This window comes from Balaenoptera acutorostrata, chromosome 15, assembly GCF_949987535.1.
Source record: "Balaenoptera acutorostrata chromosome 15, mBalAcu1.1, whole genome shotgun sequence".
NCBI classification, from domain to species: Eukaryota; Metazoa; Chordata; class Mammalia; order Artiodactyla; family Balaenopteridae; genus Balaenoptera; species Balaenoptera acutorostrata.
In genome coordinates this window covers 88426394-88441294 of record NC_080078.1, presented here as the reverse complement: position 1 = coordinate 88441294, position 14901 = coordinate 88426394, and the positions used below count along the sequence as shown (strand labels likewise).

Here is a 14901-nt window from a genome sequence, read left to right as displayed (position 1 = left end):
CGAATGAACTTTTTGGCCAATACAATACTTTCTCTTACTATCTTATAGAAATACAAATATATCGCCAAAGTGAAGAGGTTAATGCAATTAAGACAAAGACCAATACCAGTGTTGTGGGTAAACTGTGTCCCCCAAAAGAGCTGTTGAGGTCCTGACCCCAGGAACCTGTGACCTTATTTGGAAATAGGGTCTTCGCAAATGTAAAGGGAGGTCGTACAAGGTTAGGGTGGGCCCTAATCCAGTGACTGATGTCCTTATAAGAAGAAGGAGATCTGGACACAGACACAGGGAAAGGCCGTATGATCCCCACAGTTCAAAGGGACCCCAGAAGTTTTGGGACACCCTCGTTTTATTGGCAAACGTGCAAGCCAGGGTTCCAGCTCAGACCTGTAATGTGTTTTCCAGTGACTTTATGAATGAAAAGAGGCAGACGTTTGCCCCTGTGCTCTGCATCTGTATGTGGGTACAGTCCCAGATGTTTTAGGTTCACTTACTTTTTCTTTTCCCAGAGAAAATGGCTTAATTCTCATTTTCAAAAATCTAACTAGCCAGCCAGCACCCGTGCTAAAAGCCTCATTTTGGAAGAAAGCTCATGGTAAGAAAATAATTTGGGAGAGCAGTAAACATATTACCAAATAATTACCAACAGTTGAGGGAGTATTAACAACCATTTAAAAATCTTTCTACACGTGTAATGGAAAAGAACCTAAAAAAAGAATATATATATGTGTGTGTGTGTGTGTGTGTGTGTGTATAACTGAATCACTTTGCTGTACAGCTGAAACACAACACTGTAAATCAACTATATTTAAATAAAACTTTAAAAATAAATAAATAAAAATCTTGTTATGGGGCTTCCCTGGTGGCGCAGTGGTTGAGAATCTGCCTGCTAATGCAGGGGACACGGGTTCGAGCCCTGGTCTGGGAAGATCCCACATGCCAGGGAGCAGCTGGGCCCGTGAGCCACAACTACTGAGCCTGCGCGTCTGGAGCCTGTGCCCCGCAACAGGAGGGGCCGCGATAGTGAAAGGCCCGCGCACCGCGATGAAGAGCGGTCCCCGCACCGCGATGAAGAGTGGCCCCCACTTGCCGTAACTAGAGAAAGCCCTCGCACGAAGCGAAGACCCAACACAGCCAAAAATAAATAAATAAATAAAGTAGCTATTAAAAAAAAAAAATCTTGTTATGAAGTCTTCCTAATGCAGGTCTTAAGAGTTTTAGATTGGTGTAGAGACTAAATTCCATTCCGTTTTCAAAACACCTTTATAAGAAGACCAATTTAAGTTTAGTTTCATCGTTTTCTTCAAAACCACGGTGCCTGGCCTTTAAGCGCAGAGTGTGGGTCTTCTTCTGCGTGAGACCCCGTCCTCCAGCAGGAGCAGGCGGGGCGAGGGGACCCGGGGTGTTTACCCCCTGTGGCGCCAGACAGCCCGGAAAGGAGGGCCGCTTGTGGTTTTCTTGTTCTTGTCTTTGTTCTTAGTTAATTAAGTTTTTTATAGATTTTTTTCATTAAAAAAATTTTTATTTTATTGTTTATTTATTTTTGGCTGTGTTGGGTCCTTGTTGCTGCACGCGGGCTTTCTCTAGTGGCGGCAAGCAGGGGCTACTCTTCGTTGCGGTGCGCAGGCTTCTCACTGCGGTGGCTTCTCTTGTTGCGAAGCACGGGCTCTAGGCACACGGGCTTCAGTAGTTGTGGCTCACGGGCTCTAGAGCGCAGCCTCAGTAGTTGTGGCATGCGGGCTCAGTAGTTGCAGCACGTGGGCTCAGTAGTTGCGGCATGTGGGCTCTAGAGCGCAGGCTCAGTAGTTGTGGCACACGGGCTTAGCTGCTCTGCAGAATGTGGGATCTTCCCAGACCAGGGCTCGAACCCGTGTCCCCTGCATTGGCAGGCGGATTCTTAACCACTGCACCAACCAGGGAAGTCCAGTGAAATATAAGTATTTTAAAACTGGGATCCTGATAACGTACATTTTAAAATAACAGCTTCATTGAGAGCGAATTCATGTAGAAAGGCTTAAAACCCTATAAGGAAATGCACTTTCCAGCTGCGCAGAACAACGAAGGAACACACGCTCTACAGCGCAGGCGAGCTCTTCTCCAAGGTGGGCTCTGAGGAATCTGCTGGGTTTTCTGATTGGTCACCATCTAAGGAAACACCCTGACAGCTGCTCCCTCCTCACAACCATGCCCAGTCCCAGCAACAATGGCCGATGGGACGGCCGATGGGATGGCCGACGGCCGAGGAGGCCGTCAGTGACCAGTGGAGACCCAGGTTCACTGTCTGTGAGAAACGCATCGGAGAAATTCATCAGAGACTTGGCAGGTTTTCTCCAGGGTTTCAGAGTTTTGGGGTCAGCCTGCATATTCTCATGTCTTACAGCCCCTTTTCTCTTTCTAGGATAACGGGTAAAGGAGCTAATTCACAGCAGCAGCCGCCGTGGCCTAGACACAGCAGGTGTGCAGGGGATGAGAAGCCGACACAACTCTCACGCACCCAGAAAAACCTTCTCTTGGCCCCGGGGCCAAATCCCAGCAGAAGACGGACCTGTATGGACAACTCTGAAAGGGGAGAGGCAGGACTTCTTTGAACAAGCCTGAGCGATTCTCAGGAGGGTTTCGTGGGAGCAGCAGAGCTGGGGAGCCCAGACTGCTCTTCCTAGAACAGCCTGGGACAGCGACGGCGGCTCCAGGGCCTTCCCTCCGCCACTGGCAGGTACAACGACGTCTCTTGTTTTTCCTCTCCTTTTTATTTGTTTCTATCTTTAAGAATCTTGCAACATTCTGTGACGTGGCCGTGAAAGAAGGAACCACTTATTTGTGAAAGAAGAGGCTGGTGTTGTCATTAAACATGGCAGGAACGTGGCCGTAGAACAGCCAGAGGCGCTAATGCACAAGGGTGACTGACCCGTCTATACAACCTCGTCGCCAAGCAAGGATGAGCCTCAGGGACCTGCGTGGCAGCCGTTTGGGGCGGAGCCGTCCCCACCATCCAAACGCCCAATCACAGTCACCATCGCCATGGGGAGAAACGCCCCAAACAGCGGTGCTGCAACCCCAGGACTGGGGGCCGTGGGTGGGGCTGGGCGGCCACAGGGTTAGTGCTTTGATTTTCAGTAACTTTGACTTCTAAATGGGCGATTCAGAAATAAAAAAACAAACCAAGTCTGGCTTCAACAGGTCCGGGGAGGAAGGCCCCCTCCCCTGCCCGGCCGCATCATCTCCACCGCTGTCCCAGGTATTTCTCCAGAGGCTGTTTACAGTGTGGGTGCTCTTAGCGCCCTTTGTTTTATGCAGCAGGCGGCACCCAGACACCCTGGTCCTGTACATCTGGCACGACCCGGGGGAACGTGCCACAGAAGCGCCCTGGACGTGTCACAGCGGACCCGGCTCTGTCCAGCCTTTGCTCCTGCAAACCTCACGGACAGCAAATGCCGTCAGGACTTCCAGGTCTCCTCTGCAGTGGCCCCGACAGCAACAGTGTCCTGCTCGGCTGGGTTGGCCACGCCCCGGCCCCTTCCTGACACTGGTCCTCTCATTCCGGGGACCCCACAGGGCTCCTGCCAGATACCACCTCCTGTGCACAGCCCCAGGACCAGCCCCCCGTGCCCCTCAAGGTTCCCCATCCTGCTGGGGGGCAAATCTAATTACTAGAAAGGTCTTTGTGTTGGCTTCAGGCTACCCCCTTACTGCTCCCACCCAACACCCTGCCCTTCTCAGGGCCGCAGGCCACTCATGTGCCCAGTTCCCCTCAAAGCAAACTCCCCCCCGCACCTCTCACCCTAAACAAGACCCGGCAGGCCACCCGCTGCGATGGCCGGTACCGTGTTAACACGTGCAGGGCTCATCAACAAGGTGGAACAAAATGCTTCCAGGTCCAGGAGGGAACTGTGCCACGTGCCACACGTGCCTTAATAGAAGTCACTGAATGTTTTAGCAAACTCATCAATTATGAAAGACAAGCGTACGTAACCCAAAGCCAGGGTACAGAACTCTGCACTTCAGACTTCAACAAGCTTGTCCTGGGAAGCAGCACACGAGGCAGGCGGGGGCCCCTCCCGTGGAGGAGGCTGAGCCCCGCTTTCCTGGAGGGGGAGGGGAGCAGGGGTTGAGGAGGGGAAGTGGGGAGTTAGTGTTTATTGGGGACAGAGTGTCAGTTTGGGAAGACGAGAAGGTTCTGGAGATGATGTGGTGATGGTGGTCGCACAACGTGAATGTGCTTAGTGCCGCTGAACTGTGCACTTAAAAATGGTTAAAATGGTAAATCTTACGTTTTTTACAACTTAAAAAAAGTCACCCCAAAAGTCACATTTTCAAGTCACCTGTTCTGTACGTATCATCTGTCTTTTCCTCTCCGGGCCCCTGGCAGCCTTGCCACTGTCCCCAATCCTGACGTCCAGACCAAGGCCCAGGACCACGCCACGCTGTGAGCTTAATGGCTCCTCTCCTCTCGGGGCCCCTGGGGCGGTGGGAAGTCCCCGCACCCGAGAACCGTGTGAGAACCGACTATGCCTGCTTCTTCCCAAATCCGTGTTTGGTGACGTCGCCTCGGCGGCTTTATCGGCGCCTGGCCCCCATCTCCATACGCCCCGCGCCTGTCGGGCCCGGAACCCGAGGCCCGGCCGCCTTACCGCCCTCGTAGTAGTGCTGCGTGGACTCCTCAAACGACCGGTCGTAGCTCTGCTCCGTGTAGGACGCCGGCTGGTAGGCATAATCGCCATGTCCTGCAAGCAAACGGGGTGCCCTGCAGTCAGCGGAGGCCCCGGCTGCCCAGACCCAGGAGCGACCACGTGAACTCAGCCGTCGGGTCAGGAGACCCCGGTGCTGGGCGCGGTCTGGTTTCCCTAGACGGAACCCCCGGGGGCACTTCCTGCCGTCTGGCAGCCGCGGTCCCCTTACTTTAAAGTGCAGACGGCCACCTGCTCCTCGGGCAGCGTGAGGACCATCGAGCCACGGTTTACAGAGCGTACTCGGCGCCCGACGCGCGACACGCACGTGGACGTCAGCTCGTAATGTCGCTACACGGTCACCGTCCCCCCGCCGGCTCCCTTCAGAGTGTGTGACACCTCGTGAGGCCCGGCCACCATCACACAGAGGGGCCACGGCTGGCCCTGCCCCGGTCTTGGCCACCTCCCCGGCGCCAGACCTGCTCACGCGCCCCTGCCTGGGGGGGGTCCTCCCCAAATCCCACCCGTCCTCCGCGGCCATGTTAAACGCCACCTCCACAAATCCTGGGGCCATTTAAAGATGCCTGAAAGGTGACACGGAAAAGTAAAATAAGCTGCAGAAGTTGTAACGGAGCAGCTGGGAGGGGAGTGTTACGAGACAGACAGTCGGCTCAGGTTTGTCACCTTCCCGAAAGCATCTCACAACGAGCTCGTGTCCATCCTCAGGACGCTTATGTCCATCCAGAGGACTGCGCACCCAGCCCCAGGGCGGCCAGTGCCGGAAGCTCCTCTCAGCAGAGACCAGACACCCACCCGCAAAGGGGACTCCGGGTGCTTTGCTGGCGGATGTCGGGGGCTCTGGGGTCTGAACTGGGGACGAGCAGGGAGCAGTGGATGGAAGCCACTGCAGCCTCACCGTCAGGGTAGTACTGCTGGCTCATGGGCTCCGAGGCGGCCTGGCCGTGGCCGTACTGCTCGCCGCCGTAGTACTCCTCCTGGCCCAGGTACTGCTGGGACGAGCCTAGGGGAGAGCGCCGGACGTCACCTCCCCGAGCCCCAGAACCTCCCCACCGGGCCCCCAATCAGAGGACACTCCACCAGGCCCGCCCAGGGGACACGGGGAGGCCTGCCCCACGCACTGCACACACTGACCCTCCCCCACCGGTTCCCTGCACCGGGGGCGGGGCCTCACCTTGCTGGGAGGGCCGGTAGGGCGCCATGGGCCGCTGCCCCATCATGCTGCCCGCCTGCCCGCTCTGGCCCATCATGGCCATGGACTGGCCCTGGTAGTGCTGGCTCCCGCCCTGTGCCGCGCTGTAGTGGGACGAGGCTGCCTGCTGGTGCATCATGGACACTGGGGGACACGACAGACCCCGCGTAACCCAAGAAGCTCCCGGGCGGCACCCCGCAGACCCGCCTGAGCCCTCCTCCCGGGCTGGGCCTGTGAAGCTCCACCCCGCGAGGCCACGCCTCCCTTCCTAACAAGGCGCCTTTGGGCAACTCATAAAATGTGAAATGCCGGCCCCCACACCCCTAACTCCCCAAGGCTGGTCCCAGAGGAGCCTATCGCCTCGCCCTCCCCCGAGACTCGGGCCTCGAAGGCTCCGGTGGGGGCCCCGCCTGCCTGTCCTTTCCTGCCACCCCTGCTCGGGACCCCCCAGGGCAGCACCGTCCAGCACAGGGGACGTCATGAGCCACGTCACAGAATGAAAAGAAACAGGGGAAATCTATTTCAGTGACATTTTATTTGACTCAATATATCCAAACTAGATTGTTTTCAATATGTAATTAACGTAGCGAGAGCTAAGGAGATACTTCACATGCTCTTTTTCTGTTCTAAGCTTTTGAACCCCAGTGCGTCTGACTCTCGTGGGACACCCCAGTTGGGCCCTGACGCTTCCCAAGTGCTCAAGGCCCCGCAGCCCCACCTCCCCTCAGCCTCCCACTCCTGTGCGATGGCGCCGCCCCTCCTCAGAGCCCCCCCCCCAGGCCGCCCTGGGAGCAGCCCGAGGAGGGTGGCCCCGGGGACCACACTGGCCTGCGCTGGAGGGGGGCGGGGCCTCTGGGGGCGGTACCTGGGTTGGACTGCATGTTGATGTTGGCCCGGGACACGTAGCTGCTGATGGCGCCCTGGCCCTGCAGGGGGATGCTCTGCGAGGCCGGTCCCGAGTGGCTGTAGCCGGGCCCCGAGCCGTGGCCGCTGCCGGACATGCTCATGGAGGTGGTGGGCAGCGTGCTCTGCGCCGTCTGCTGCAGGGTCACGTGGTTCGGACCTGCCAGGGCGGGGGGGGGGTGGTGGCGGGTGGGCTGAAACCCACCAAAGACCACCTCTGACGGCAGCCCTGGCCTCGCACTAGGGCCCCCCCCCCCGCCCCCGGGCCAGCTTCCTTCACGCGGCTGTGGGGAGGGAGGCTGACCATGGTCAAGGGCGCAACGAGCGAGGGACACGGGCGCGTGACCAGGAAATGCACACACGTGCTGAGCGCGCAGAGGGGCCACCTGTTCCCTGTTACCTTTATCAATGGTTCCCGACGGCTAGTGGCGGTTCTCAACCCAAGGACAGGAGCCCCACACGGAAGCCCGCGCTCTGAGGTGACGCAGCCCCAGTTCGCAGGGGACCTGGAATAAGGGCCTTATCCCTCCGCGTGTCACCCTGAGCACGTGCGCCTGCAGCAGGGCCTCCGGTAGGAGAGGGTCCCCACCGCGGGGGCCGGCCACCCGGGAGTCCAGTTGGTGACCCCGTTGTTCCCCGGAACCAACCCAGAGCCCAGCGCGCCCAGGGCTGCTCACCGTTGCCGATCTGGGCCTGCATGAGGGAGGATGGTGGCAGGCCCGCGCTGATGGCGTCACTGAGGCTGCCCTGCGAGTGCAGGCCCTGGCCCGAGCCGCTCTGGGACAGCCCTCCGGGGCCCAGCGCCAGGCTCTGGGTTGGCGGCTGTGGCAGCGGGAAGGGCACCGAGAGGGTTAGCGTGGAGAAGGGCCACCAGGAGCCGCTCCTGGGCCTCAGCCGCCCTGAGACCCACAGCCATACTCCACGGCCGCCGGCCATCACCTCCAGGGTGGGACACCGCCCTCACGCAGCTGGACGCTGCTGACAGCCGGCCCGGACACCTCAGGCCAAGACGGAAATGCTATGCCAAGTGTTCCCCAGGCTATCAACACACACTTGGAGGTTCAAAGCCGGGCCCCCCTTTCCTGGGACTCAGGGAGCTGCGTCCACCTCACCTTGCCCACACCCCTCCCCACCCCTCTTGGTCTCAGCTGGCCAGCCGTCTCTGGCCCTCACACCCCCTGTGCCCCAGGGCCCTTGCACAGCCTGTCCTGTGCCTCAGCACCAGGTTCCCAGGGCGCTCCCCCCACACCCCCAAGCCCACCTCTGATCACAGGAGGCAGACGGGAGATGGAGCTTACCAGTGACCCCCTGGCAACCTCACCTCCCAGGTCTGGACCAGAGAGCAGCCCCGAAGGCTTGGACAACGCTGTCTACACCTGGGCCCCCCACCCCGCGGCAGGCACTCACGGCGGGCAGCAGGGACTGCATGTTCTGGTTAGAATCGGCGATGGTGGCCAGGTAGACCAGGTTCCGGTGCAGGATCTGCTGGTACCTGCAGGCGAGGGGGTGGCTGAGGGGAGGGGGGTGCGCGGGCAGGCGGCCCAGTGCTCTGCGGTCCAGGATTGGGGGGGGAGACCCCCGACCTGGTGGCCAAGGGGGAGTGGCTACCGGGTCTGTTCAGAGAATGGGGGGGGGCGGGTCAGGGGGAGGTGGGGCCCGGGGGACACAGGAGGGGCTGCCAGGGCACGAGCCTCCTCAGGCGGACCCGGCACTGAGCTGACTGGATACCCAGCCCCTGCAGAGGCACTCAGTGCCCGGCCCTGGGGTCACACGAGGTCCCACCTGGAGGAGCTTGCTGTCCCCTGGTGCGGCTAGCCTGTGCCCCCCAGTGGTCCCCTCTCCCCCACACTCCCACTTCCCTCCAAACCTGCCCACCTCTCCCCGGGGAGCCGCCCAGGGGAGCTGACCCAGCAGCTTAGCTGACCCCGAGGCCCCCCTCGCTCAGGCCCCCAAGGCCCAGAGGCGGCCGGGAGGGGCGCGGGCAGCCGCGGCCACTCACTGGGTGCACTCGGCCGTCTTGCCCTTGCTCTGGTAGTCCAGGATGCACTGGATCAAGTGGTGGTTCTCGTCCAGCATCTGAAGGAGAAGCAGACGTGAGCGGGGGGACACGGTGCGTCCGCGGGCGGCCCGCTGCGGGGCTCGCAAGCCCCGGCTCACGGCTCACGAGGCCCAGCGGTGCCCGTCAGCAGAACTGCCCGCTCACGGCCCCAGCCAGCAGGGCCGAGCACTTTCCACGTCCCTGTGCCAAGCACGCAGCCCTGCAGGCGCCAGGGCCCATCCCTCCCCCCCGCACCGCCCCGCGCCCCCAGTCCGGGTTCTCACTCCGCACAGGAAACCCACAGCCTGCAGGACCCGTTTTCTAGGGCCCTTGGCCCCGGTGCTTCTGTCCAGCAAGGGTGGACCCGGAGTCTGGGGTGTGAGGCCCACAAATCACGGCCACACGGTGGGGACTGCGGGGGGGGCAACCTGCACCCCTGCGAGCATCTCCTAGACCCACGAAGCTGCTGTTCCAGGACGGCCACTCGGCGACAGAACCTGGGCGGCCCGCGGAGACCGGGGGGGACAGAGGCCGCAGAAGGGGGAGGAAGGTCACGTGGGAGCATGGGAGGGGCCGCACATGGCCGGCCTGGAGGCCTGGCGTGGACACTGCCCACTGGGACGTGGGGCGGCGGGGGGGGACCCAAGCGCCGAGGGCCTGCCCCGCCACTGCCTTGCTCGCCTCTCCCTCCCCGCTCAGCCCCTGAGCCTTCAGGGTTGATTTCCCTTGTTCGGGTTTTTTTTAGTTATAACCTCCTCCTCTATGCTTGAGTGTTTTCTCCCCACTGCGGAGATGATGCCCAAGTTCAGCCATTCCCACCCTGGCCAAGGAGCCGGCCCGAGACAGGGAACCACCAGAGGGCGCTGTGGGCTGGGGCTGCCGGTGGAGCCCACCCACAGGCAGGCGATCAAACCCAGGGGGAATGGGCATCCCGGCCGTTTGCCCAGGAAGACTCCCCCAGGTGAATTAAGAAAGGAAAACAACCACCAAAGGCCATGTCCTCTCCCTCTCAGAGCCACCCTTAAAAGGCTCCACGGGGGCTTCCCTGGTGGCGCAGTGGTTGAGAATCTGCCTGCTAATGCAGGGGACACGGGTTCGAGCCCTGGTCTGGGAAGATCCCACATGCCACGGAGCAGCTGGGCCCGTGAGCCACAGCTACTGAGCTTGCGCGTCTGGAGCCTGTGCCCCGCAACGGGAGGGGCCGCGATAAGTGAAAGGCCCGCGCACCGCGATGAAGAGCGGTCCCCGCACCGCAATGAAGAGTGGCCCCCGCTTGCCGCAACTGGAGAAAGCCCTCGCACGAACCGAAGACCCAACACAGCCAAAAATAAAATAAATAAATAAATAAAGTAGCTATAAAATTTAAAAAAAAAAAAAAAAGTTTAAAAAAAAAAAAAAAAAAAGGCTCCACGGGCTCTACCTCCCGGCCTCACGATGCCCGGCAGGAGTCCTCTCCCAAGGCCACACCCTCCGCACGCACGGATGTCCATTTCAGCGTCACTCGTGTCAGCTCGAAAAAGGGGGGACGCCAAATGCTCAATGACAGGAAACCACAGGATGAGATGTTAACCAGACATTACGAACATCTTCGTAGTTTTTACAAGCAGGAGAAAATGTTACACTGCTAGGATTTTTTTTTTAAGCAAGGTACTAACTCCACTGAGATGAAGTCTTCCATAACTTCCCCTCAGCGAAGTTATGGAAAAAAGACCAGGACACGCTGGGGGGAGGATGGCGGGCTGCGTGTGCGCTGAGGTCCGAACCCTCCCAGACCTGGCTGGTGGGAAAGCGATGAAAACGGTAACCCTTCACCAGGACAAAGTGAACACAGCTGAGACAGCAGCGCAGGCAGCAGGATTCTAGAAGCGGAAGCAACTGGAAGAGCAAGAACTGAATTAGCAAAAGCCAGGGTGCCGGATGTGACACAGACCCACACTGGGGACCCACCAGGCGTGGGAGGGTTGAGACTCTGGGACCTTCCCCACAGCTACCTGGCAGGAGTCCCCAAGGGGGGATTCAGGGAAAATGACCAGCCCGGGAGGAAAGTGCCAGACATCGACAGCAGGGGGACACCTCTAGCCAAGACCTCAGATGGGTGACCCGCACCAGCGTTTCCCGGAAGCCTGTAAATTAGATCCAACAAAACCAGCGACAGAGGCCAAAAGCTGGGGGAGACGAAGATTATGCAAGAAGGAAACTTACAATACAAAAAGAAAGAAAACCCAACTATTATTAATATTCTCAAAGATAAAAGAAGTTATTGGATCTATTTTTTTTTTAAAGACGCTATTAAACAGAACAGAGAACAAAAAGAGCTCTGGGGTATTTAAAATATATCGACCACAGCAAAAAAATCGACAGAAGAGTTGGAACATGAAGTAGTAGAAAACTCCTAGACAGCGGAGCAAAAGACCAATGTAGAAAACAGAAAGGGTAATGAAATTGAAGAACAATCCAAATGGCCAAAAACAATTCTTCTAGGACTTTCTGAAAGACAGGAAGGAAGAAAGTCATCCAAAAATAATTGTGCAAGGGACTTCCCTGGCGGTCCAGTGGTAAAGAATCCGCCTTCCAATGCAGGGGACGCGGGTTCGATCCCTGGTCTGGGAACTAAGATCCCACATGTTGTGGGGCAAGTAAGCCCGCGCACCTCACCTAGAGAGCCCGTGTGCCGCAAACTACAGAGTCCATGCCCTCTGGAGCCTGTGCACCATAACCAGAGAAGAGAAAACCCGCATGCCACAACTAGAGAGAGAAAAAATCTGCACACCACAACTAGAGAGCAGCCCGTGCGCCACAACAAAGAATCCGCGCCACAATGAAAGACCCCGCATGCCGCAACTAAGACCCGACGCAGCCAAATAAATAAATAAATAATAAAATGTATAAAAAACAAAAATAATTGTTCAAGACTTTTCCTCAGAACTTGAAGGATGTGAACGTCCAGATGGAAAGGTTCTCTCTCAAAGGGCCCAGCTTGACAAACACACTGGGGCACAGAAAGGTTCTAAAAGTGAATGGAGTGAACACCACAGTACTGAGCACCTCCACACAGGATAGAAGCTTCGGGCAGCAAAGGAGCAATGACCCAGTTCCGAGGGAGACTCTACGGGAGTGACAACAGGATCAAAAGCGGGAACCCCTGAGTGATGACCAAATCCTCGAGAGACTTCCAGAGGAGGGATGACAGGAGCCTAAGGGAGACGCTGAGGAGGGATAACAGAACTTGAGAGAGACTTCCTGAGGGGAGACACCCCAATCCTGAGGGGGAATTTCAAAGGAGTGATGGATGACCTGATCCTGTGGGAGAAATTCTGAGGAGGGACGGTGCAAATCTGAGGGGACTTTCTGAGGAGGGATGAACCGATCTTGAAGGAGACTTCTGCAGAGGGGTGACCTGACCCTGAGGGAGACGTTCTGAGGGGAAATGACCTGATTCTGAGGGAGACTTCCTGAGGGGAGATGACCCACCCTGAGGGAGAATTTCTGAGGAGGAATGACCTGATCCTGAATGAGACTTTCTGAGGAGGAATGACCCGACCCTGAGGGAGACTTCCGGAAGAGGGATGGCCCAAATCAGTCAGAGGCTTCCTAAGGAGGGACAACCCTACCCTTGGAAAGACTTCCTGAGAGGGGTTACCCAATCCCCAGGGAGACTTCCTGAAGAGAATGGCCTGACACTGAGGGAGACTTTCGGAAGTCATGACCCGATCCTGTGGGGGAGATTCTGAGGAGGGATGACCTGACCCTGAGAGAGACTTCCTGAGGAAAGATGACCTGATCCTAAAGATGACTTCCTGAGGGGAGATGATCCACCCTGAGGGAGACTTTCTGAGGAGGGATGACCCCATCCTGAGAGAGGTTTCCTGAGGAAGGATTAGCCAATTCTGACGGGGACTTTCTGAAAAGAATAACCTGACGTTTCAGAGGAGAAAGACTGACAGACTACCTGAGCTGAGGAGGCTTCCATGGCTGGAAGAAAGTCTGGGATAAACTAGTGAGAAGTGATTAAAAAGAAAGTGAGGCGGCTTCCCTGGTGGTGCAGTGGTTAAGAATCCGCCTGCCAATGCAGGGGACACGGGTTCGAGCCCTGGTCCGGGAAGATCCCACATGCCGCGGAGCAGCTAAGCCCGTGCGCCGCAACTACTGAGCCCACGTGCCACAACTACTGAGCCCGCGTGCCTAGAGACCCTGCTCCGCAACAAGAGAAGCCACCACAATGAGAAGCCCGCACACTGCAACGAAGAGTAGCCCCCGCTCACCACAACTAGAGAAAGCCCGTGAGCAGCAACGAAGAAACAAAGCAGCCAAAGATAAATAAATAAAAATAAATAAATTAACTTTTTTTTAAAAAGTGAGATTGCCAACTCCAGGGAGAAGACTGGGCAGGAAAAATGATCATGTGATCCTGCATGGAACAACAGTTATATCATCATAGCCAGAGGTGAATCTAATCCCAACCACCAGGAAGCCATACTGGGGCAACGGGAGCACAGGTGTGTGGTGGGGGAGGGGCATGCAAATGCGCCAAGTCCCCTTTTTCCATCATCATCATGCGAGGCCAACAAATGTCATGGACTGAGTATTTGCTGTCCCACCAGAACTCCTATGTTGAAGCCCTAACTCCCGATGTGATGGCACCTGGACGTGGGGCCTTTGGGAGGTAATTAGGTTTAGATGAGGTCGTGGGGGTAGAGCCCCCATCAGGAGATCACTGTCCTTGTGACAAGGAGACAACACCAGAGCTTCCTGGGTCTGCTGTGTGAAGACAGCGAGAAGATGACGGTCTGCTAGCCAGGGAGCAGGTCCTCCCTGGGAACCAACTCTGCCACCACACCTTGGTCTCGGACTTCCAGCCGCCTGGCTGTGACTAATGAATGTCCATGGTATTCTGTTATCACAGCCTGAGTGGATTAAGTCAACAGACAATGCTTAAAGCTAAAAGCATTCAAGAAGTAGCCACTTGGTTTAGCGATGATGGGAGCCAGAGCGTGCTGCTGGGAGGTGGGAAACAGCACAGGGGTGGAACCATGACCCCTAATTTTTAATACAAGCTCCACAGCACTATTTGATTCTTTATGTGCAGGCATGGTTTTGATGAGTAACCTAATCTAACCTAAAAACGAGAAATAAGTGACAGGAGGGAAACCCTGGCTCTCTCCAGATTGGAGATTACACATATAGATTTTATTTCTTATATGCATTTGTGTTCACTGAAATTTCTAAGAGGCATTTGTTACTGTTATCGTTTAAAAGGTGATTTTATTTTTATTTTTTTTTAAAGTTTCTTTTTTTGATCTTTAAAATTTTTTTACTTAATTTTTTCATTTTTTCTATTTCTTTAATATTGGAGTATAGTTGATTTACAACATCGTGTGAAAGGTGATTTTAAAGTGTCTGGGATTGCCAGGGCTGGGTGGGTTCAGGGGCTTACCTACTCTTCTCTCTACCTGGTGTGTGTCTAAAAACGTGTATCCGTAGTACATAGCTGAAAAATAAAGACACCACTTACGCTGACGGGAGGATTAGCAATCTACTTCTTCATGTACTTATTGCTGTCGCCTGAGCTTTCTCACAGGTGATTCTGTGTATTCCTGCACCAGAAGGCACGTCCCTCACTCTTTGTCCTCTTGGGAAGCCTGATTTTCTATAGATTCAGGGCTGACGGGGCAGGTGACGTCGCAGAGAAAGGCTCTGAAGCCTGAGGGCTGAAACCCAAGTGCCAGGCGTGGCCCAGGGCCTCCGGAGGCGAGGATGCTGGGGGCAGACAGCAGAGACGGTGGCCACACCATCTGGAGGAGCTGGAGCTCAGCATCGAGGGCCACAGCCGCTGAGTGGTGGTGAGATCCCCACCTCTGAAGGCCTGTCCTAGGCCCAGGCAAGCACGACGGAGAGGCGGCCAGACCCCACTCACGCTCACAGCGGAGCAGGCAGCAGGCGGCCGGAGCTGGGGAGAGATGGCCGTGGGCACACGTCTGCTTGGTGCCACAAGGCGGCAGCGTGTCGATCATGATTTTAGCAGCGGACATCCCGGGGGGCACCCAGGGATGGCGTCTGGGCCGTGGCTGGAAAGCTGACCGGGAACG

At 56.9% G+C, this 14901-nt stretch overlaps 1 protein-coding gene across 1 annotated transcript in view; it reads right to left on the bottom strand.

Annotated features, from left to right (window-relative positions):
* SS18L1 (SS18L1 subunit of BAF chromatin remodeling complex) overlaps positions 1-14901 on the bottom strand; it is a 30083-nt gene that overhangs the window by 7702 nt on the left and 7480 nt on the right. Inside the window, exons 2-8 of the mRNA XM_057528903.1 lie at positions 8777-8853; positions 8185-8269; positions 7455-7599; positions 6740-6937; positions 5857-6018; positions 5581-5685; positions 4629-4721 (exon numbers count right to left, since the gene is read on the bottom strand). Of these exons, the coding sequence (XP_057384886.1) occupies positions 4629-4721; positions 5581-5685; positions 5857-6018; positions 6740-6937; positions 7455-7599; positions 8185-8269; positions 8777-8853 (865 nt within the window). The remainder of the gene's footprint in view (positions 1-4628; positions 4722-5580; positions 5686-5856; positions 6019-6739; positions 6938-7454; positions 7600-8184; positions 8270-8776; positions 8854-14901) is intronic.